This window comes from Lathyrus oleraceus, chromosome 5 (assembly GCF_024323335.1).
Source record: "Lathyrus oleraceus cultivar Zhongwan6 chromosome 5, CAAS_Psat_ZW6_1.0, whole genome shotgun sequence".
Classification (NCBI taxonomy): Eukaryota; Viridiplantae; Streptophyta; class Magnoliopsida; order Fabales; family Fabaceae; genus Lathyrus; species Lathyrus oleraceus.
In genome coordinates this window covers 101,652,579-101,676,767 of record NC_066583.1, presented here as the reverse complement: position 1 = coordinate 101,676,767, position 24,189 = coordinate 101,652,579, and the positions used below count along the sequence as shown (strand labels likewise).

Below are 24,189 nucleotides of genomic sequence, written 5' to 3'. Positions count from 1 at the left end.
GGAGTGTTTATATGCAGAAAATTCACACCAAAGAAAACCTAACAGACCTTATGACAAAGTCAATACATGCATACAAACTTACATGGTGTCAATTCTCCTATGACATGGTCGAAACTTCACAAAGGTGACTTTAAATGATAGATTGTAAGAATGTAAAGTCACATTTGTGATTGAAATGGTCAATACATTATAAAAATTTATTAATAAATAGATCGTGTTAATCTTTACCGTAAGAATTCTAAGAAAGCAAATAAATTTATCTTAAACTATAAATAGAATAATAATCATAGCTTCATAATTGTTACAAACAAAAAAACATTAACATTTCTCATCCTTCTATTAATAGCTTAATGCAATAAATTTAAAAAAAAAATGAATTTTATCTTATAAATAAGATTAGAGGTAATATTTTTTTAGTTTTTCCAATGTGGGCCTAATATTGCCCCTACTATTTGATTGAGTTCTGCTTTTTCTCTTGCCATTTGGAGCAAAATTTTCTTTTTTCCATTATCACATCATATATAAGGACGCAAAATTATGTTTCGATGGTGAATTTGTAAGAATGTATTATGAAAGAAAAAAAAAATCAAAACTCGGCCAAATAACAATTGTTAGAGTATGTTTAATCCTATAATTTATTAACACACCTACTTGAAATTGGCTGCTAATTTTTAAAAGAATTTAGATTTAATTTCTCTATTATAATAGTATAATATTTATATACGCTCAATTAATTACAAATCATCCCATGTGATATTTTATATTATTATGACATGTCAAAAAAAATTAATTAGGATTGAAGTTAGTCTTTTAAGTAGCATGATAAATGATTTTGATTAGTGGAATAAACTATTCCTATCTTTTTCAATGTATTAAAATTAGAGTCATATAATTTTTGTTAAAAAACAACAATCCTATTCCAAAAAAAAACATAATTAATTCGTGCATTACACGATTTGAAAATCTAATCATCTCAGACAGTGATGATTAAGAACTAATAGAATATTATAGAAGATTTATCTTATCTCTAACACAAATTGCTTGTATTAATATTAACGCACAAGGGTTTATCATAAACCAGATTAGACATATGACATGGATAGAGAAGCTGACAAGGCCAATCTTATCCCCAATATTTTGTTCCCAAAAGAATATTTCAATAATTTTATTATTATCCATTTGGTGCCACTTGTAGTTGTTTTTTTATTTTATTATAAGCCACTTGTAGTTTGTGTTGGCCCATTTCTTTAATATATTCCATGAACAAAATATGATAATGTCGATAATATCCATTGATTGTGAAAATATTAAGTGCTTGAAAACCACGTATGATGTGGTCAAGAATGCACAATTTTACGAGGGGGCCCTTTGTAAAATGGTTGTTTGAAATTGAAGTAATGAGTAATAAAGATGGCTAAGAGGGGACATGATTATGAAAGGTGAATCGAAGAAGATTAATCAACTAGCATTAATTGTTAACAAAATCAATTTCTTGGAGCTCATATTAAATTTAAGTTTAGTTCTTTAACATCAAAATTTATTTTAGGATAATACTAACTTTTGTTCTAGAAATATAAATTAAAAATTAAATAAAAAGTTATCTACTTTTAATATATAAAAGTTAAGTACTACCATAATTACTTAATTACCCTAATTACAATCTATAATACAGCTACTTTCATGTTCCTATAAGTAATTTCGTATTAAACTCTATTTATACTACTAAAAAATATTACCGTTATTTTATTGTTGTTGCAATCTTATCATTCCAAAATGAAATCAATATTCTGAATTCAAATTAATTATTATTGTAATTTTTTTGTCAAATATTATCGTTACTTAATTTTTTTTAAATGACAAAATGAATATTTAATTGTATAATTATATGTTATTAAATTATAACTTTAAAATTAAAAATAACTATTTAATATAGTTGATTAATATTAATTGAGTAATTTAATATTATTGTTAATTTACCTACCAATTAATTATTATTATTGTTATTATTATTATTGATATTTACCCGCCATATATGATAAGAATATTTTTAAATATGCCAGCGTGTTATTGCAAAATTACAACTAGACTATTTTTAAAACTAATTTATAACTAATTTATTTTTATTTGCCAAAAAAATGTATAACTAATTTATTTTTTGCTTTTACAATTTCAGAAAAGTTCCATCATTTTAAAACTAATAAAATAATTTTAAAATTATATTTATATTTTTTATGGAAATATTAAATTATACATAAAAAGACTTTTTTAGCCAAAAAAAGTATATTTATTTATTGAATTTTTTTAACTTTGACTATCTATTTAATCTAATGAAATAATTATAAAAGTATATTATATTTTTTAAGGAAATATTAAATTATACATAAAAATAATTTATTAGTAAATGATTATTATTTAAATACATAACATGCATTTATACATAATTTAAAATACTTACGATCTACTCCTTATCTTCCAACAAAAGGCATTAATATTTTATTCATAATTATTAATTAATTATGTATTCAAAATAAAAATATTGTTTGATGGTAATAAAAATATTGTTTGATGGTTGAGAGAGAGTTTGTTTCAATTAAAGATTATAATAAATAATATTTGAATATGTTTTTCTTTTGTATATGGATTGAATACTTCTTAAACTTATTTATAAATTATTTTTTTATTTATAAAAAATAAAAAAATAAAAAGAGTATTAATAGAAGAAGTTTAGATCGGATACCATATTAGTAACTAAGTTGGAGGATGTATTTTTAAATATATCTTAATTCTATTAAATTATATATATATATATATATATATATATATATATATATATATATATATATATATATATATATATATATATATATATATATATATATATATATATATATATATATATAAAAGAAAGAAATTGAGGAATCAACAAAAAATTTATAGTTATTTAATTCAATTTATAGCTTAAAAAACAAATATTACATAAATGAGAAAACATAAACAAATAGTTAGAAAAACAATTAGAGATATAATAAATTGATAAAATGAAAAAAAAAAACTGAACAACATAATCGAGAACACTTTAATTACATGTGTAACTCATTTATTTATGGCAGGTTGGGACTTACAAATACAAATTAATTTTTAAAATAATATAATAAATTGAATAAATAGAAAAAATTAATACTATAATTAGAGAATACCTTGGCTTAATGTGCAATTTTTACATGCACGACACTAAAAAACAATTTTTATAAAAAAATTACAATATATTAAATTGGTTTAAACAATAATAATAATAATAATAATAATAATAATAAAAAATAAAAAATTTAATTGAAATGCATCGACAGTTTAAAGATATTTTACATTGTCAATTAATTATAACCATGATATATTAGAGAAGATTGACTTTTATAATAATAATAATAATAATAATAATAATAATAATAATAATAATAATAATAATAATAATAATAATTATGGAAGGAAGTTATATGAATAATAGGATTAATATATTGAAAGTTAATGGGTTAATTATAGTATTAATTTTAAATATATTATTAACCCATTAGCTTTCAATATATTAATCCTAATATATTGCAAAATATGTCAGCGTGTTATTTCAAAATTACATCTATGTACAATTCAATTAATAATAGATTGACATTGGAATGACCCTATATTATTGTTTATAATAAGTAACCGATTTTAATTTATAGAGTTTGGATCTCAATTAAATCAAATCAAATCAAATAATAAATATACTATTTAAATTTTAAAAATATTCTTATCATATATGGCGGGTAAATATCAATAATAATAATCATTAATTTTTGAATTTTTTTTCAGTGAAAATGAGTAGAAAGGTTGATTCTGTGAAAGACATCAATGACTCAAAAGAAATTTGGCGTCTTGCTGTTCGAATAATGGATGTTTGGAGTGTTGTGAATAATAAGGGTATTAAACATTTGGAGATGATTGTTATGGATTCCTTGGTAAATTGCTTTTTCTTTTTTTAAGTATAGATTTTTGTATGATAGTTAGTAATTACAACAAAATACTTTTTTGTATAACATATAAAAAGAAGATTATTTTCATTTTGTTAGGGTGATCAGATTCAGGTCCTTATTCGTCATGACCATTTACTGAAATGGAAAGAGGTCATTAAGGAGAATATGACCTGCATTATAAACAATGGCAGTGTCTATAACAATGATTTTCAGTGGAAGGTATGTGATCATTCAAAAAAAATTGTGTTTCTTGGTGGTACCACAATGAAGGCAATCGAACTTCAAAATATTCCACCTAAAGGATATTTCTTTAAAGATTTTGGTGAGATACTTCAAGGCAAATGCAAAACCGATAGACTGGAAGGTAATTTAAATTCTATTATAACTTATATAACTTATATATTTGCAAACACATTCAATAATGAACCTTACTTTAATGTAGATATTATTGGTGCTGTTAGTGAGATAAACCATATCCAATCCAACACTCCGGGGAAGAAAGTTGTTGTTTCTGTTGTGCTGAAAGATTTGAAGTAATGCGCATTGTTTTCATAACTTATGTGTTTGATAAATTTATATATTTTGCATCACTGAATCCCATCATATAATATTGTTTATTTATAGAGTTTAGTATCTTCATTTGTTAACATAATAATTTTCTATGATAAATATTGTATTATTATAATTCATTTTATATCTGACAATTAATTTTTTATATTACAAGCAAACATTATCTGCATCTGGTGAAAATGATCCAGAATCAATCATTCTAATGACTCCGACTAAGGATGTTGTAATTGCTGACAAGGGTGAAGAAGTTGATTTTGAAGCGTCTGGCGCTACGCAATTATCAGGCACCAAACCATCCAAGAAATTAAAGATAGAACCATCTTCTTAATTAGAATTTTCAAAAATTTGATATTGAAATATATTTTATGAACTTTTTAGCACCAGAATGAGTTTAAGTATGAAGTTGTTAAGAATATGATATGTTTTGGTTGTAGGATGTGTTCTTACTTTTTTGAAGTGTTTATTTTGTGGGATTACAATTGACATTTATATTTCATGTATGGTTTAAAGGATGATAATGAGTATTTAATTCATGTGTGTGAAATTATTCAAAATCCTATGTTGTTATGTTGAACATTGTGTTTTGTGTGTTCTTTCAACTACAAAATTTATATGAGTATCATATCTTCAAATGTTAATAAGTATTTTAGATTGATAACAAAATACGTTGTCATCTTATGAAATATGTGTATACGACTAAATTATAAATAGATTATTGCATGTCATGTTTGGTTTCAGCATGCCTAATGGTGCTAGAAATTAAAAAAACAATTACATAAAAATTTATTATGAAATCCTTCAAAACTAATTATAGAAAACACATAGAAACACATTTTTTTACAATTTTTTTCAAAGTCTAATACATATGTTAAAATTGCAGGTAGTTCAGAAATGTTGGAGCAATGTTTGAATCTTGCATTCAACTGAATTAAGGATTTATAAAAAAAAACAAGGTATAATTATCATATACAGTGAATTGTCTTTTGATTGGTAATGGAAAATCTACATTGTTTGTTTGAAATGATTAAGTTAAGCATGCAATTATACTTTTTACCAATCTCACGTCATCATATATAGTATTATAACTCAACATATTTAAATTATTTATTTGCCAAAATATATTTGGGGGTTGAAATAAATAATTATGTCCACTGCCTCCTTTCTATTGGCTAGGTCAGTGGAGTATTAAAATAATTCAGCCGTAAGATAATTAATGTTATGCATGATTTGTAATAAATCAATAAGAATATCAATTCTTTATACATTTAGTTGTACAAGAAAATGATTATAAATAATTAAAGTGGGCTAAGAAAATAGGCCCCATTAAATCCCACTATATATTATATAAAATATAATTAAAAAATTGATTCAAATATATCAAAATACATTAAAAGAGATTTTTCATTGGGTAAGGTGATGTATGATATGAGTAATTTCCAATGGGTGAATTATTTTATGGATTTGGGATAAAAAGATAATTTTGAAATCTTGAATTATGGTGTGGATTTGGAATAAGAGGTGGATTTCTAAAATATGGGGTGTTTTGTTGATTTGGGATACAAAGAGGACTTCCATCATTTTGCATAAAATTGGAGCATGTGTTATGTTGATTGAGGTTCATTTTCAAATGAAATGTGTACCACAAAAATTAAAATTAAATAAAATAAATTGATCAAATTTAGACTAGATGTGAGTGAAAAATGTGATAAAATGAATTACCTATTTATACTACTAAAAAATATTACCGTTATTTTATTGTTGTTGCAATCTTATCATTCCAAAATGAAATCAATATCCTGAAATCAAATTAGTTATTATTGTAGTTTTTTAAGGTTGCGGACAGGTTTTGAATCATCACTTCCTAAAAGGTTGCGGGCAGGTTTTGTATAAACTCAGTTTTTTAAGGACCAAAGAATTGTACGAAGTTAAATCATTTTTGTTGTTGGATTTATTTCTACAATTTTAACTAAAATTGTGAATCTTTTGTTTCAATATCTTTTGTTGCATTAAACCTTACTGTATCAATTGCAATTAATTTCAACATTTGGTAGTATTCATTACTATATTTTAAAACAAATGAGGTTCTGGTATTTCTTTTACATGGTTTATGCATTTTGGTTAAATAATCATTTATTATGAAGGTTAATATTTGCGCTTTTATACCTCAAATTAGTAACAGATTGGAAAATTTCATCCATTACTAAATAAATATATTTTTATTTCTTATGTCCAAAATCTCAATGATAAATGGAATGTTTATTCATAACATTAACAATGGAATGTTTATTATATATCAATATATTAATAAATTGTAAAAATATTTTTGTATTATATTTTTTGATTATTTCCTTAATATAGTATACAAAAAAATTAAGCAAATTATATTACTATAAATTAATAATGTTTTACTTTATTATGTCCCAAACTGGAAAAAGTTATTTGTGGAAATTTTTTAAACCCATTTATTGATCATTTAACATCCATTACATTAAAAAAAACTCTTATGCAATAAATTTGTGTACGTTGATCCATATATATATATATATATATATATTATATATATATATATATATATATATATATATATATATATATATATATATATATATATATATATATATATATATATATATATATATATATATATAAACAAAAAAATATATTATATTTTAATTTTTTTTTAAATAAATTATTGCACTTGCGCGACCCGTGCGAACGCACGGGTCCTTTACTAGTTATTTTAAAAATTATACATTAATTTTAATAAAAATATAAAATTTATTTTTAATTATTTGTTCTAACACAAACTTTTAATAAATGGGTTTTTTAACTTGTGTATCTAAAGTATAAATTCGTATTACTCTTTATTTTAAATGTTTAGACGTTTCTATACAGTATAATTGATTTTGTCTATAGAATTTATTCTAATTTGAATATAATTTTTTTAATATTTAACGTATAGTGTGATTTTTAAATTTAAATTTATTGCTTAATATATATAAATATATTTAAATATAAATCGCTTTATATTCAATTCACTTTTAATTTGAAGTAAATTATTTTAAGTCCTTTTTTTCATCATAAAATAAATGATATATTAAAGGGTAATGCTAACTTGTGCCCTAGGGGCACAAGTTAAGAATCAAATGAAGAAATGTTATCTTGAAAATTGTGTATTGATTTTAATAAAAATATAAAATTAATTTTTTAATTGTTTCTGAAAAGTAGATAAATGAGGTGGATACGTGAAAGATATTCGTTTTTTTCCATCACTTTCGCATGTTTGAAAGAAAAATTGTGAATTTTCATCTTTTTCAATCCTGTTAAACTTATGATTTTCTATATATCGCAAAGGCCTACTCCATCGATTATAATCGAAAAGAGTCGTTACAAGAGATTTTTCCAACGGGGCCAGTTTTTTATTTTTGTCAATATTTATGTTGTTGGAAGTCGTCTCTTTTTTCTCATTCTGAGAAAGATAAACAGTAATATCTTCTTGGTTAGTTTCGTCCGGATCTATTGCAGCTTGGATTTCCTCCTCCCGGTTTTCGTGGTATTCTTAACTTGTGCCCTAGGGGCACAAGTTAGCATTACCCTATATTAAATAATATTTTTGGGCGAGCTAAGTTATTTCATATTAAAATAGAAACATCGTATATTAAAAATGTTAAAGATATGATGTCTCCTTCTAAAACATTAGTTACATTGCTCATACACAATGAATAATCAAATATCATTTTATTTACTTAAAGTCTATTACTTAAAGTTTGTTGTTCTTTTGGATTGACTGCATTATGCAAAACAATATAGTATGTTTAAGTTGTTTTGTGAAAAAAGAACACATGTGGAAACTGATGTCCCAACATGTGTGCAAAGTTGCTTTTGTGAAGAAAAAACACATGTGGGAACAGATGTATCAGCATGTGTGGATCATTTGATATTTGTCAGCATGCTAATGTTGTAGATGTTCTTCACGTGTTTGTCTGGTTGGTTCAATCAGATTTATTGCAGATTTGTAGCTATCTTTTAGCAATGCATTTATGTAGATTTGTTTGGTTAATTTGAACGTGATCAAATCAAATTTAAATGGAGATAATGTGGTTGATGTTCCTATAAGACTACGTGTATTAATTCAAGATAATGAATTTTCTTTCTTGGGTAGAGTTCCCCTAGACGTATGTGTGGTTTTACTGAACTGTGTTAACGATTCCTTGTGTTCATTTATGCTTTTCTGCTTCATCATCTTGTTTATCAATTGTTAGTTAATTCTGGTGTAAGATATTGAACATCCTTGCTTAATTATCTGGTCCAACATTTATCCCCTTAAGAACATAATTTCAATTGGCATTAGAGCAGGCATCATGTTCTATTTAGGTGAACTCTAGAGAAGATACATTTTATGCAGATGGACATCACTAAGGATGGGGGGTCAGTCAATAGACCATATGTATTGGATGACACCAATTATGGTTATTGGAAGGCTAAAATGGTTGCCTTTCTCAAATCCATGGACAACAAAATATGGAAGGTTGTGGTAAAAGGTTAGAAACATCTTGTGAATATTTCTCAAGATGGTACATCAAATTTAAAGCCAGAATCTGAGTGGACTAATGCAGAAGATAATGAAGCTCTTGGAAATTCCAAAGCTTTAAATGATATTTTCAATGGTGTTTACAAGAACATGTTGAGATTGATCAACACATGTACTAAAGTCAAAGATGCTTGTGAGATTCTCAAAACTGCTCATGGAGGCACATCCAAGGTTATGATATCAATGATGCAGCTCTTGACTACAAAGTTTAAGAATATAAGGATAAATGAAGATGAATCCATACCTGATTTCAAAATCAGACTGCGTGGTATTGCCAACACTTCTTTTGCCTTAGGATAGAAGATGTCTGAAGAGAAGCTGGCTAGAAAAACCATAAGATCTCTTCCCAAGAAGTTTTATATGAAGGTCAGAGCTATTGAATAAGCCCAAGACCTTGGAAGGATCAAAGTTGATAAACTTATTGGTTCTTTACGAACCTTTGAGTTGGTCTTGAATGACAAGTATGAAAAGAAGAACAAAAGCATATCTTTTGTGTCCAACAATGAAGAGGATGAAGATCAAGGTGAAGAAAGCTTTTCAGGGGATATAGTCTTTGTTGAGAGAAATTTTAATCAAGCTTTAAGAAGGATAGATATAAATTGAAGGAAAAATGTCCTAGATAATGTGTCAGACATCAATCCCCTGAACAAGAGGAAAGATGATTTCAAACCTAACAAAGGCAAAAGAGTTAAATGTTATAAATGTGAAGGGTTTGGTCACATTAAATGCCACTTTTCTAAAGAAATAGAAAATTGAATTTTTAATCACTTGGTCTGATTCTAATGATGAAAATGAAGGAGAAATAGCTAATAAGGTGATGCCTTTTATTAGGAAATATGACTTTTGTAGTGAGTCTAGTGATAAAGATATCTCAATAGAAGAGCTAGTTGAAAGTTATAGAGAGTTGCTCACTGAGTGGAAGGAATCTTTCATATAAAAAGAGAAACAAAAGAAGACCATAAGTGCTCTACTCATGGAAAAGGAGAAACTTGGCTCATCCATTGCATATCTGGAAGAGGAAGTCGCATTGTTAAAGTCCAAACTTGACAATATGACAAAATATGTTCGTATGTTGAATAATGGATTTGATATGTTAGATGAGATCTTGGAGATTGGGGAAAAGAAAGCTATAGGGTTTGACTACATTTCCATGAACAAAAAGGTCAAAATTCATACTAATAAATTTGTTGTTGAAAAGAAAACTGAGTTTCTGATGAAGGACCACATGTCCCAGCATATTGCTTAACATGTGTACCCTCACAACAACGGCAACAAGAAATCATACTGGAAGTGTCACCACTGTGGTAGATATGGTCATATAAGACCTTTTTTCTATAGACTGTATGGTTATCCTCAGTCTTATAGTCAGCCAAGGCTTAATAGAAGGAAAGGGAAGAAAACTCAAGTTGTGAAAGTGTGGAAACCCAAGGAGATTGTCACTTGCCTCATTCTCTTAGAGTTCCATCTAGAGAAGATTTATATTTTGATATGCTTAAGGAACATGACTGGTGAAAATATTTATCTTGAAGTATTGAATCCATACTCTAACAGTTATGTGACATTTGATGGTGGAGCTAGAGGAAAAATCAATGGCATAGGAAAAATGGTCAGGTCAGGTTTTCCTTGTCTTGATTATGTGTTGTTTGGTAGAAGGATTAACTGCTAATTTGATCAGCATAAGTCAACTGTGTGATCAAGGTCTAAACGTTAGCTATAACAAATCTAAATGTATTGTCTCTAGCAAAGATTAAGAGGTGTTGGTGAAAGGTTCAAGATCCAAATACAAATATTATATGTGGATCTCTCAAACTTCATCCAAGGTTAAAAGTGTGGAGGAGATTACATCTAAAAATGTTGTCAAGTGAGTGCCAAAACTCATGATTGAAGAAGGCAACATTTGTGGAGTGTGCCAAATAGGCAAGATGTCCCACAAGATGCTCTAGCATCCTACCTCCATTAAAAGTCTGAAGTTACTTCCTATGAATCTCATGGAACCCACTCAAGAGGAATGTCTAGGTGGAATAAATGGCACTCTTTATTTTAAGAATAAAGGAATTTTCCTTTATGACTTTGGGTTTTGTATGTCAAACAAGATGTTGGAACATTATGTTCAACATTTGCAGTCTGAAATTAAGATGAGTCTTAAAGGGAGTTTCACCTACTTTCTTGACCTACAAGTAAAGATTCTAAGAGAAAATTGTACCAAGGCCTCAGAAAGTTTTCAGTGTGAATTACTAAGGGGTGTAACTAGTATTTTCATGTGTGAACTCTGGTGGAAATTAATTCAAGGGAGGCACGCAAGTCTAAAAGGGAAGTTTCTCTCTCATGTGATCATTATAGCACATAAAGTCAAAAGTCAATTGATGTTAAATCTGCTGAACCTAAGCATGTTAAAAATTTATATAGAGTCAAGATGCTTGGAGTTAAGATGGGTGATAAAGGAAATTCAAAGAAAACCATGGTTCTGATTCGAGCGGCATTGATGAAAAACCTATCATGTTTTTAAACACAAAACCTTTGAAAATGATTGTTCCAGTTGATATTTCAATAGATAAACCAAAGAATGATTCCACCAAAAGGAAAAGAGTGTTTGATAAGGTTAGTACCTCTAAAAAGGAACCTTTTGTACATGTTCGTGAACCTATTGAAACTACAAATGTTGATATAGAAGTTGATTCCAACCCCAATAGGAAAACACATAGATCATGTTGAAACCATGTTTGAGGGGCCAAATGTGGAAGTGGAACCACATGTTGATCAATATGTTGAATCAAATGTTGAAGAATTTATTCCAACATCTGCTTACCCACAAGCTGAACTTATTTATGTACCAGTTAGTGAACCACCCGAACCCACTGATGAACCTCATGTTAAAGAAAAACTGAGTGACAATCCTGTCATGGTTGATGGTCATCCTGGTGATACACCTGATATTGATAAGCTTCTCGATAATGTTTTCAATGATAACTATGTCTCCTCTGAAGATTCTACTGATGATATCCTCAATGAAAACCATCAAAATGTTGAGCTGAAGTTCTGAGTAAGAATCGTCATGACAAATAAACATTAATACTCTTGTTGTTGACTAAAGTCAGAATGATAACCATGAGTCAAATGAAGAATTAAGAAATGAGGATCCTCTGAATAAAGAACCTAAGGGCCAAGGTAAAATAAATGAAGAAGATGACAAGGATGATGAGAATTCCATTGCAAAAATAATGTATACAATTATTGAATGTGTATCCAAGACTGAAGACAAAGGTACTCAATCAGAGAAGAAAGATGTGGTGGCTCTGGATGAAGAATATACTACTATTACTGTAATGAAAGGCTTAGTTAGATCCATGAATGACTAGGGAAAAGAGAAGAAAAAAGGAGAAAGAGGTACCTCACAAGATATTTATGAATAACACTGATATGGTGAAGAAGAAAATACTTCAAGAGAAGCCTGAGAATAAGAGAAGAAAGGTTGAAGTGAAAGCTACTAAAAAGAAGTCTCTCAATAGAAAACTTGTGCAAATAAGTGGCTCAGAGACAGATGTTGAAGCAGATGTCTTAGATATCATGCCCTCTTCCAATAGAAATATTGGAGGAAAAAGAGTTCCAATCAATATTCCTACTGCCCCCTTAGCAATGTGTCATTCCACTATAAAGAAAGTGTGCAAAAATGGAAGTATGCGTGTCAAAGAATAGTTGATCCTGAAAGAGAGATGAGCAAATATGTTCTGCAATTATAAGAGATCATGAATTTTCTGAAGGATGTTGGATTGGTGAAGATTGTTTCAGATATTTAACCTTGCTATGAAAATTTGGCTAAAGAGTTTATTGTGAACCTATCTCCTGATTGCACTGTTGAAGTAAGTCAAGAGTATATGGAGGTTTATGTTATATGGAAATGTGTGAAGTTTTTACCCTCCATTATTAATTCATATATGGGAAGAAACAAGTCCACTGAGTCTAAAAAAGTTCTCTTTATAAACAAGATTTCCAAGGAAATCACTGTTGGGCAAATGAAACAATGACTCAACAAAGGGTTGCTTTCATGTGGAAAATTGAGTGTGAAGTATGTTGTTTTGAACATGATAGGTGCAGGAAATTGGGAACCCACTAATCACACTCCAAGAATCATTCCTACCTTGGCCAAGATGATTTTTCAAATTAGATCCAAGTTTAATCTGAAATTTGGAGAATATGTTTTTAATCAAACCATGAAACATGTTAACTCATATGTTGTCAAGCTTCCAATAGCTTTCCCTTCCTTAATTACTGGGATCATCTTGAAGCAACATCCAAATATTGTACATATCGAAGAAATGAATAAAAATAAGCCTTGGCCACTGACTCTTGACAAGAAGCTGTTTATGAGGACACATGTCTCATACATTGTGGTCAAACATCATGGTTATACAATTGGTGGAAGCTCTTCACCTGTATCCAAGGCAACCAGAAAAGATGTGTTGTATGAGCTAATGGAAGTGTCAAAGGCTCTGCAAGATATTATTACCTCAAGTACCATCAAGAAGTGGAGTATGGATAGCTTGATAAAAATGTTGACCAAGGGGAAGGATGTTGAAGATGAAGACAAAGCTCACAGTGAAGAAGAGGAAGAACAGTTTACTATTAGTGAATGAGCATATATGAATCCTTAAGTGCAAAAGAAGAATCCAGCTCTAAAGAATGATGTGAAGTTTTTGGCCTTTTTGTTTTAGGATTATATTTATGGTTATGTAATAACTTTGTCTTATGCTACTTCAGTTGTACTCATCTATATTTATGGTTTATTGCCACTAACAACGAATGAGTCTCTTTTCTACTCCTGGATGGTCTGATTTATTTTCTAGCTTTGCCATATTATGAAAAAAAAGGGAGTTGTGGTAGTGTGTTGTCTAACTACTAACTAGGTAACACGTGCTTCTAATGTATTTTGTGTGCTCATATGTTAGAGCATCTGACCTATCATCTGGCCCATGGGCATATGTGAGTTGATTTACTGACTATATGTATGAACTCTGATGTTCTGATGCTTAATATTTAGTAGTTGTGAAGTGTACTAACTTCTAACATGATTGACAACTGACTAATGACTCCGGTCTATGTGCATATTGACTAATTATGTGTTTGTCTAATTATGGAAGCATCATTGTGTGGCTGACTGTCTGATGTGTAACAACCACTTAATCTACTTATATTTGATACTTTTGCTGCTGCTTATGTGTGTTATTCTGATTTATGTTGTTGTTCTATGTGCTTGTGTGTGGTGTACTTAATGCTAAACTTATGTTGCAGATATTGTATATTTTTGAAAATGTTGTTTTGCCAAAATTTGCCAAAGGGGGAGATTGTTGTTCCTTTTTGGATTGACTGGATTATGCAAAACAACATAGAATTTCAAATTGTTTGGTGAAGAAAGAACGCATGTGGAATAAATGTCCCAACATGTGTGGAAAGTTTCTTTTATGAAGAAATCACACATATGTCCCAACATGTGTGCAACATATGACCCTTGTCAACAAACCAATGTTGTAGCTGTTTTACGCGTGTTTTTCTGGTTGGTTCAATCAACTTTGTTTTAGATTTGTTGCTATATTTTACCAATGTATTTATGTAGATTTTTCTGGTTAAATTGAACATGATCAAATCAAATTTAAAATGAGATTTAAAGTTTAATTTTAAAAACTAATCATATCTTTTATTGGAGATTTTTGTGGAACATATCAAATCCAACTAGATCTTTTATAATTTTGGACGAGATCAAAGCGGCCTATGCCCATTGGAAAAATCCCAGAAAAAGTAGTTGTATTTAAGGAAACTTAAACCTAATGTTTGAGAATATGTGTAAGGATTGCATATACCTAGTGTTAGAATTTTATTTGTGTCATTTGTTTGTGTTGATTGTATACCATGTTAGTGCCCTCATAAGACATAGTGTTGGTTGGTTTACTTGAGTTATAATTCAACATTCTCTAAGTTGTTTACTAAAGTCTGTCACTAGGGATTAATGCTTAAAGGAAAGTGAGAGGGATTCTCATATTTAGGGGAAGACCTAAATAGAAACTCAATAGGATTAGCAAGAGGCATTGAACATCATGTGGTTGACATTCCTATAAGACTAAGTATACTAATTCAAGATAGTGCATTTCCTTTCTTGGGTATAGTGCCTCCAAACGTATGTGTGGTTTCACTGAAATGGATTAACATTTTTTTTCTGTTCATTTATTGCTTTTCTTCTTCATCATCTTATTTATTAATTGTTAGTTAATTCTGGTGTAAGATGTTGAACATCCTTGCTTAGGCATCTGGTCAAATATTTGCGCCCTTAAGAACAAAATTGCAAAATCTAATGATTGTCATCACGGATTAGAAGAATAATATACAACGTCAACCAAGTCTTATCCCACTAAATGAGGTCGGGTACATGGATCAACTTTCGCCATAATATTCTATTCAGAATCATATTTCAATCCAAATACTACTATGAATAACCTATTTTATGTCATTTGAGAAATGTTATTACCTCTACTTTTTGGGCGACGTGATGAAGGGTGTCCTGGTAAGTTGCCACTTTTCTTCTTGGCGTTCATGCAACCGAGAAGAAAGCTGGAACTTGTAGTAGATTCGATCCCCAACAACTGCATATTAATATTTTTTTTAAACACGATACTTTATCTTTTAATTTTTAGAATATCCAAAGGAATATATATATATATATATATATATATATATATATATATATATATATATATATATATATATATATATATATATATATATATATATATATATATATATCCTTATTGTATTAAAACATAATTTTTTTTTATTTTACGTTGTTTTAGTTTCAAATTAGAAGTACAAACTTTTGACGAATCTAATTCTTCATCATCACGTCAATCTTGGAGAAGAACAAGGTTGGTTTTGTTGCATATTCGTTGTTTTTCAAGTTCAATAGTTTTTGCATGCAGTATATTTTCAATGGTTTTTGCATGCATTTGTTTTTGATATAAAATAAAAAAGGTTAGATAAATAGCATAAAATTTCAGGTAAAAGATAAGAGATTATGTAAGGTTACCAACCTTGCACCAAAATATTTTCTGCACTTATAATCCATCTCAGAGATCTTTTCCAAGCTTATTTATGTTTCACTATTTTCATGGCAAATGCATTCATTATCAATGTTTCTGTTTCACAATATACAATCCAAGATATATAGTGGCGGTGTTCGCATTCTTATTGGATGTAGAAGATTTTTTGTGGATTGATGTGTTGACAATATCTTGAGCGTTATTATTATAAGAATGTACGATAAAGATTCGTTGTAGACAACACTAGGTTACTTTCCCCTCGGTTCTTATGTAAAACCGAGAGGTAAAAACTTATTTCTTTTTTAATTAAAAAAAAATTAAAATAGGGATTTTCCCCCTCACTTTCTAAATCAACCTAGGTAATATTTACATCTACTACAAAAAAATGATGAATGATAAAAAATTGAAAGTAACATGTATTGTTTCATTTTTAATTTTTTTACCATTTATCAAAATATTTGTGTGTTATAATATTCAAACAAAAAACTATATTCAAAACAAATTTTTCAAGATCTTGTTTTGTGAAACAACAACATTGCTTGCAATATATTATAAGTGTGATTAGGAATAAAATTCTCAATGTTGTCGGTTGAGGAAAACAATAAATTATAGAATATCATATTTGACTGACAACATTGAGAAATTATTCCAAAATATAACAATTGTCTTTTAAAAGGTGGAAACAACAACAACAATAACAACAACAACAATAACAACAATAACAACAACAACAACAACATTATGTGAAACAGATTGCAAGAACATAAAATTATTTTGTTCAAGGTGTTATAAGAATACCAACACATAACCTTGAAATATTTATTAACTAATTAAGAAAATTTGAAGATTATTCTGTCTTACAATCCATTCAAAAGAATGATGTTTACGAGTTTGAAACAATTGTATATGAGTTAAGTTTATGGTACAACTTAATGAACAAATATTTTTTATAGTTAAATTTGACTATCTAACCCTTCTGTTATTAATGAAACCGAATGAATATATCATTTTATTTTAAATAAATAAAAAACGTCACTTTTATAGAAATAAAACATAAATTGTCGTTGCTATGATTCGAAGCATGTCCTCTGAATTAATTTTTCCATAAGTTATCTACTAAAACCTAGGGAATAAATGATATTTCAAAAATAAAAATAAAAATAAAAATAAATGTGGTGTGTCCATGAATTATACATCAGTTTTCGTTTGGTGGGGTGAAAATATCGTCATGAAATGTATTATTTATAGTAATGAAATCGTTAATCTCGAGGTCTTTCTTAATAACTTCTTTTATAGTCTTTCTAGGTCTTACTCTTCCTCTAATTTTTTGATTTCTCTTCATCTGATCTACTCTCCATAACACTGAATCTATCTCTTTACATGTCCAAATCACCTAAGTCTATTTTTCATCACCTTTTCTACTATAAGTGTTATCCGAACACTCTCTAATATTTTCATTTCTAATCTCATCATGCACAATATTACCACATATTCAACACAACATCCTTATATTTGACACACTTATTTTATCCACATGTTAATTCTTAAACGCTCAATATTCTGCCTTGTGAAAAAATAATATGAGAATTACTATTTCCAACTTTCACTCATGAATAACATTGTAATCACAACTCGGGATTAAAAAGGAAAGCAGTATATTTTCAAAAAAAAAATCAATGTATTAGATGTATAGGTTGTCTCTTATGTGTTTAATATTTTATTTATTCGTTAACAATTTATAACTTAGTCACTCACACTTGAATTTAATAAAAAATATCATTCATTCCAAAATAATTGACTTATGTTTGTAAACTAAAGTGTTATGAATATTAAAATGATTAATAATTTATAATTTTCAATATAATAATTACCTTTTTCAAATTATAACATTTAATTAATACTACATGTGTCAATACATCAATGCATAATAAAAATATTTTATTAAAAATATCATTCGCTTTTATTTATATATATTTTAAATAGGTAAATTGATCAATTAAATCAATTATTTTAAAACGAATAAAATATATAAATTAAAGTGTTGGTGAAAAAAATGTGTATGTTTTATTAATACTTTAAAATATAATAAATATTAAAACAAATAAATACTTTAAATATAATACTACTTCTAACCTGTCTATAAATCTATTTGAAAGAAAAAATCCCTAAATATAAATTTCATTGCAACTTATTAAATACATAAAAAAATCATGTATTGATAATACTAACTTAGCTTGAGAGAAAATAATAATAATAATAATAATAATAATAATAATAATAATAATAATAATAATAATAATAATAATAATAATAATAATAATAATAATTAACAACACAAAATAAACATTTTTTTTATATTGGAGTAGAGATGTAAATTGAACTTGGATTTTCCTAACACAATTAAAAGAATACTACCTTTTTTTCTTAATATACATAATATGAAATAGACTTATAAATAGAGATAGATGTAGTACCTAATATGAGGAAGATGGATGGATGGATATCTTGAATGAAAATAAAAGACAAAATGGAGGTTGGTTTCTCAATTCTATGGATATCTTGAATGAAAATAAAGACATAATGGAGGTTGGTTTCTCAATTCTATCACAACATGTTGACAAATTAGATTTTTAGGAGAACCTTACTAGATTTGTATTTCAATAAATTGGCATATTTAGTAAAAGCAAAATAAAAAATACAATTTCTTTAGATATGAAATGGCTCAAACACGTGTCTTAAGGTAGAAGCCAACTCACTCAACCATGGTTAAACAAATCACATACTACAATTATTCATCTCTTCCTATATATATTGCCATGGTTAAGAATCAATTACTCCACACACTCACTCACTCAAAATTCCTTAACCATGATCAACATTCCAAACCTTAAAATCCCCGAATGGGACACGACACAATACGAGGGAGGAGCATTCTTAAACCATTTCATTTCAAACGACTCCGACACACAATTTTCCATTACCGAAGATTTCGACTTACCTCTTCATGTTTTCTCTACCGACCATTTCCGAATGTTCGAATTCAAAGTGAGGAAATGCCAGCGTGGCAGGTCTCATGACTGGACGGAATGTCCTTACTCTCATCCCGGCGAGAAAGCTCGCCGGAGAGACCCTAGGAAGTTTAATTACTCCGGTACACCTTGCTCGGAGTTTCGCAGATCAGGAAACTGTACTAAAGGTGATTCATGTTACTTTGCGCATGGTGTTTTCGAATGCTGGCTTCATCCTTCTCGTTACAGGACACAGCTTTGTAACGATGGAACTGCTTGTCGCCGGCGAGTGTGTTTCTTTGCTCACACCATTGATCAACTTCGTCTCTCGGGTAAGGCTTCACCGGAATCATTTGTTTCATCTCCTACTTCGGTTCTTGAATCTCCTCCGGGAAACTCCCGATACGGCGACGTTCCGGTGAATATGCGGGAACTAGTTGACTGCATGAGAGATGTTCGAATTGCGGATTCGGGTCGGGTCGGGTGTCCGCAGGGTGGGTTTTTTAGTCTTCCGGCAAGCTATGAAGGGGTTAGTATGGAGAGGGTGGAATCTGGAAGAGATCTTAGAGCCAAAATCTATGGAAAATTCAGTAAGGTGAACTTCAACGACGGTGTTGTTTCGGTTCCTGTTCCTGATTTTGGATGGGTTTCGGAACTGGTTAACTGAATTTGGGATTGAGGTTGAGGAGTATGATTCTGCTTTGTATATAGGATGAATGATGCAAAAAGGAAGAAGAATCTTTGTGCATAGTTGAGGAGCATGAGATGAGACTATGGTGTCTCTGTCATGTCCATTTTCTAACGTTTAGTTTTCTTCTTGAGTTAAGGATTTGTTGAAGATTGGATAACATTTGATTGTCTTCATTGTTCTTTTTTACCTGGATTTTTGTCTTCATCTTTTGTTGTGTTGGATGTTTATATGTCAATAGAAGAAACATGAACAATGATGTATTTTTATTTTCTAAAAATTATGGGAGTTTTTTTATTTCTAGAATGAATATGAATCGTAATACCTCTTTCTTTTATCATTTTACTTTTAGAGTTCTCCCGTTTGAACGACTAATTATATTTATAATAACTCGGGTGTATTTGGCTTCAGAAGACTTGAACTCATTTATTTTAGGACACGCAAAACCCTTAAAGAACTTGTAAATCAAAATAATAAATCCAATTCTCACCATGTCATGTTTGGTAGGCTAGGTCATCATATCACGAGGTCGACTCAACCTTGAGTTAGAAATGTTGACTCATCTTCGAGTCGTGTAACAGATTCATATAGAAATTATGAATCCAATTTTCAGACCAAGAAGGGACAACAAGCAATGAAAATCAATAATATAGTAACCTCCATAATGGTTAATGGCATAAAGGGAGAATATAAAAAAAAAACTATAAATACACTAGCAGAAGAAAAAAATCATCATTTATTCAAATATCAGAAACATTGAACCATTTCTAGTTCATTGTTAGCCAAAGTCATGATTATTGTACTAATCGCAAGTACATTTGGTACAGCAGTGGGGTCTCAGTCAAATTGACTCAGACCACACTCTAATTTAAAACTTTTGTTAGTCTAACCACCATTTCGCAATAGTATGGGTTGTCGTTAACAGTTACAACAACGATCAAGATGTCATAGCAGAGACACAAACTGTTACGGAATAGTTATTTTGTTGGAACAAATTCCTATAAAACATCATTCTCAACCAACAACAACAACATTTAAAGAGCGACAAACAAGAGGGTATAAAGGTCTTGAATCCTCAACCTATCTCCATCGAGATATGGGACACACTTGTTCCAGATAACTTCAAGTCTCCCTCCTTGGTGACCTTCGAAGGAAAAAGCAACTCATAAGTACATGTTACCACCATCAATGTCCAAATGGTGATAATATGCCCAATGGACTCACTCAAATGAAAGCTTATTTTTGGAACATTGAAGGAGGCACTTTTGCACTGATATGTGAACCTTATTAGGTTCTCCATAATCAGTTATCAAGATGCCTCAATAAGGCTAATCCACGAATATTTTGCAAACAAACACCGCAATGTGCCTACAACGAGCTTATTCAACGTACAATAGGGACATGTCGAGTCCTTGCGGGAATATATGGCAAGATTCAATGAGGTTGCAATTAAGGTGATAAGGTATTTCCACTTGATAAGGTATTTCCATGGTGGTCACATAATTTGGGGGAAGGTTGCATCAGTATGGGTGAAATCATCTCATAAGTCCTCAACTAAGAAAGGAAAAGGATCCAGGAGAAAGAAATGATGGTGAACATATATGCCATACACTTAAAACTATTTTCAGAGGATTTAGATGGAGAGTCGTGCTTTTCTCCAAAAATGTATGCTCACCAAGTTATGCATATCATAGATTCTCCTTCGAAACCCATGGATAATTCTATGCCCGAGGTTAATTTTTCGCGTCGAGATGATGTTGGAGTCCTAACCCACTAGGATATTAAGGAAGTTCCTATTTATCTTGTTTAGGGCTTGAAGAAGGGAGAATTTTAACCACCAACCTTGATCAATTCTGAAATTTTTACTACTAGGAATCTAAGGTAAGGGGGAGAAAGGGTTTCAATATGAGTGTTTTGCATGAAAGGGTAGAGAAGAGAGACCCTTACTCTCTTTAGGGATTGTGTGAAATCTTTTATGAATCGTTGTTGTTATATGTTGATATGAAAATCGATGATTGAAGGTGTGATTATCTAATTTTCGTGACTGAATTCGTATGTGTATAATTATGTTCATGTGTATGTGAGTTTATTCCATTGTTGGAATTTTTGAAGGTTTGAACATAAACATGAAATTCATGAATTTGATGAATAAAGTGTGCAATTATGTGATTTACCATGTTATAATGATGATACGACATGAGGTATAACTTTCTGGGTGTGTTGGGATGATTGGGAGGCCAAAATTAGAGTTCCTATTGAAAATTCATGGCAAATTCGTGTTTCTGCCTTCTGGTGCAGAGTGACGGGGGTCACACAGATGACGGGTAGACCGCCATGCACCTTAAGACGCTGACGGGCGTTAGTGCTATAACGGGGAGATCGTCATGGTCTCAAAACTTGGTTTTTAAGTCGGTCGTCATTATAATGATGGATCAGTTGTTTTAATAAGACGACGAGTGTCACCCTAGTGACGGGCTGCCCGTCATGCTGTCAGGAGGGGGTTTCTTGTCCCTATTTGTGTATTTCGAGCAGGAGGGTCGGAATTTTTATGTTGTTTTGCAGTTTGGTTGATATTTGGCTACTGTTTGGTTGAGCTGGTGTTGTTAATTAATTAATATGAGATTAATTAATTGTGAATTACTTAAATGTTGTTGTGTACATGATGTAGCAATTGTATGGAACACATATAATGTTGTTTTGTGATGTGAATATGATTACTGTTGTTGCGAGATGCATGATTATATGGTGATTAATTATATATTGTTGGCTTGATGATGAATAGTTCAGAAGGGGGACTATTTGTGTGCTTATATGCATTGTTGTTATTATTGTTGGAGAGTAAATCATAATGGGGAATTACTATTGTGTGTCAATGCATGTTATTTATGGTCAGAAGGGGGATAATAAGCATTATTATCGTTGTTGCGTTGATTTGTATGGACAAGCATCATTGTGTCATATCATTGAAAGAGGCATGTTCTCTAGTTCGGAAGGGGGACTAGTGGTTTGTCCCAAGCTCAGAAGGGGGGCTTGAAGCTCAGAAGGGGTACCCGGTTCCTGAGAGAGCCAAATGTTGTGTTGGTACCACATGCATAGTATGATAGTGTCACATTATGTCGCGAGTTGCATTACATGTATTTGCATATTGCTGTGAATGGGTATGAGATTATGGTGATATTGGTTGTGTAATGAATGTATGATATGTTATGTATTTCTCTACCTTTGCATTCTTTATACCATTTATATCAAAGTTTATTTCTCACCCCGTTTTCTTAATGTTGTCCACCATAAACATCTTGTAGATAATCGGGAGTAGCATTTTATTATTGTGAGTGGAAGATAGCTTCTTGGATCTTACCATCGTTTATTTATCGCTTTATCGTAATTTAGTGGTTTAATACTCTGATCTTGTAACTTAGGGAACAAGGTGTTTGTTATGTTTTGATTTGATGTCAAATTATGATGTGAAAATTTATTTCTTTATTCGATAAGTTTAAATTGAAGTCGTTGTTATGGTAATTCCGCTGCATGTTGATAATTGATTTTGAAAGCTTATTGGTTTGTTGTCATAGTGACACCTTAAATAGTCGAGTAATTCTTTTTATATAAGTTTTGGGGTTTAGGGTCTTTTACAGTACATGTATTTCTCTTCATGAATAAGACTAAGCAGATGTTACATTTCAGTCAAACGTATCTCTCTTGCTCATCTTTTATGTATATCTTTCCTTGTACACCTAGGTAGGGCACATGAGGTTTTCTGGATATCTATATTTCAAAGTAGTAATTATGTATTTGAGAGCCATATTGTATTTGGTCATGTCATTCACAAACTGTCTTTCATCACCTACTATATCATGGTCGTCTAAGTCCTTAGCTAGTATATGATTGTGAAACTCACACCTAACCATAACCTTCAAACCGCTATCACTTGACACAGATCCCAGCATAAATGGACATTTAACTTTCATACTACATTTGTCTTCAAAATTCTTCCTTTTGTAGTTTCTTCCTCTCTCACAACCCATAATCAATTTATATTTTCTCCCTCTGATCCCATTTGGATATCAGAATGAATAATAGTAACAACAACAATACCACGTTGTTTACCAATGGAATATGCCCATGCTAACACGGCAACTTGAGAGGAAAATATTTGTTATTTATAACATATACATAATAAATTATCAATGTCAAAAATGTTGAAACCCTATTAAGTTTTGAACAAGTTAAAAAGAAAACATGT

General features: G+C 29.7%; 1 protein-coding gene across 1 annotated transcript; it reads left to right on the top strand.

The window, feature by feature from the left end:
- The first annotated feature begins 18,741 nt into the window (after window positions 1–18,741).
- Window positions 18,742–20,286, top strand: LOC127087954 (zinc finger CCCH domain-containing protein 20). Its single transcript, XM_051028867.1, has one exon. The coding sequence runs from the start codon at window positions 19,119–19,121 to the stop codon at window positions 19,923–19,925; it is 807 nt and encodes a 268-aa protein (XP_050884824.1). The 5' UTR covers window positions 18,742–19,118; the 3' UTR covers window positions 19,926–20,286.
- Window positions 20,287–24,189: the final 3,903 nt, after the last annotated feature.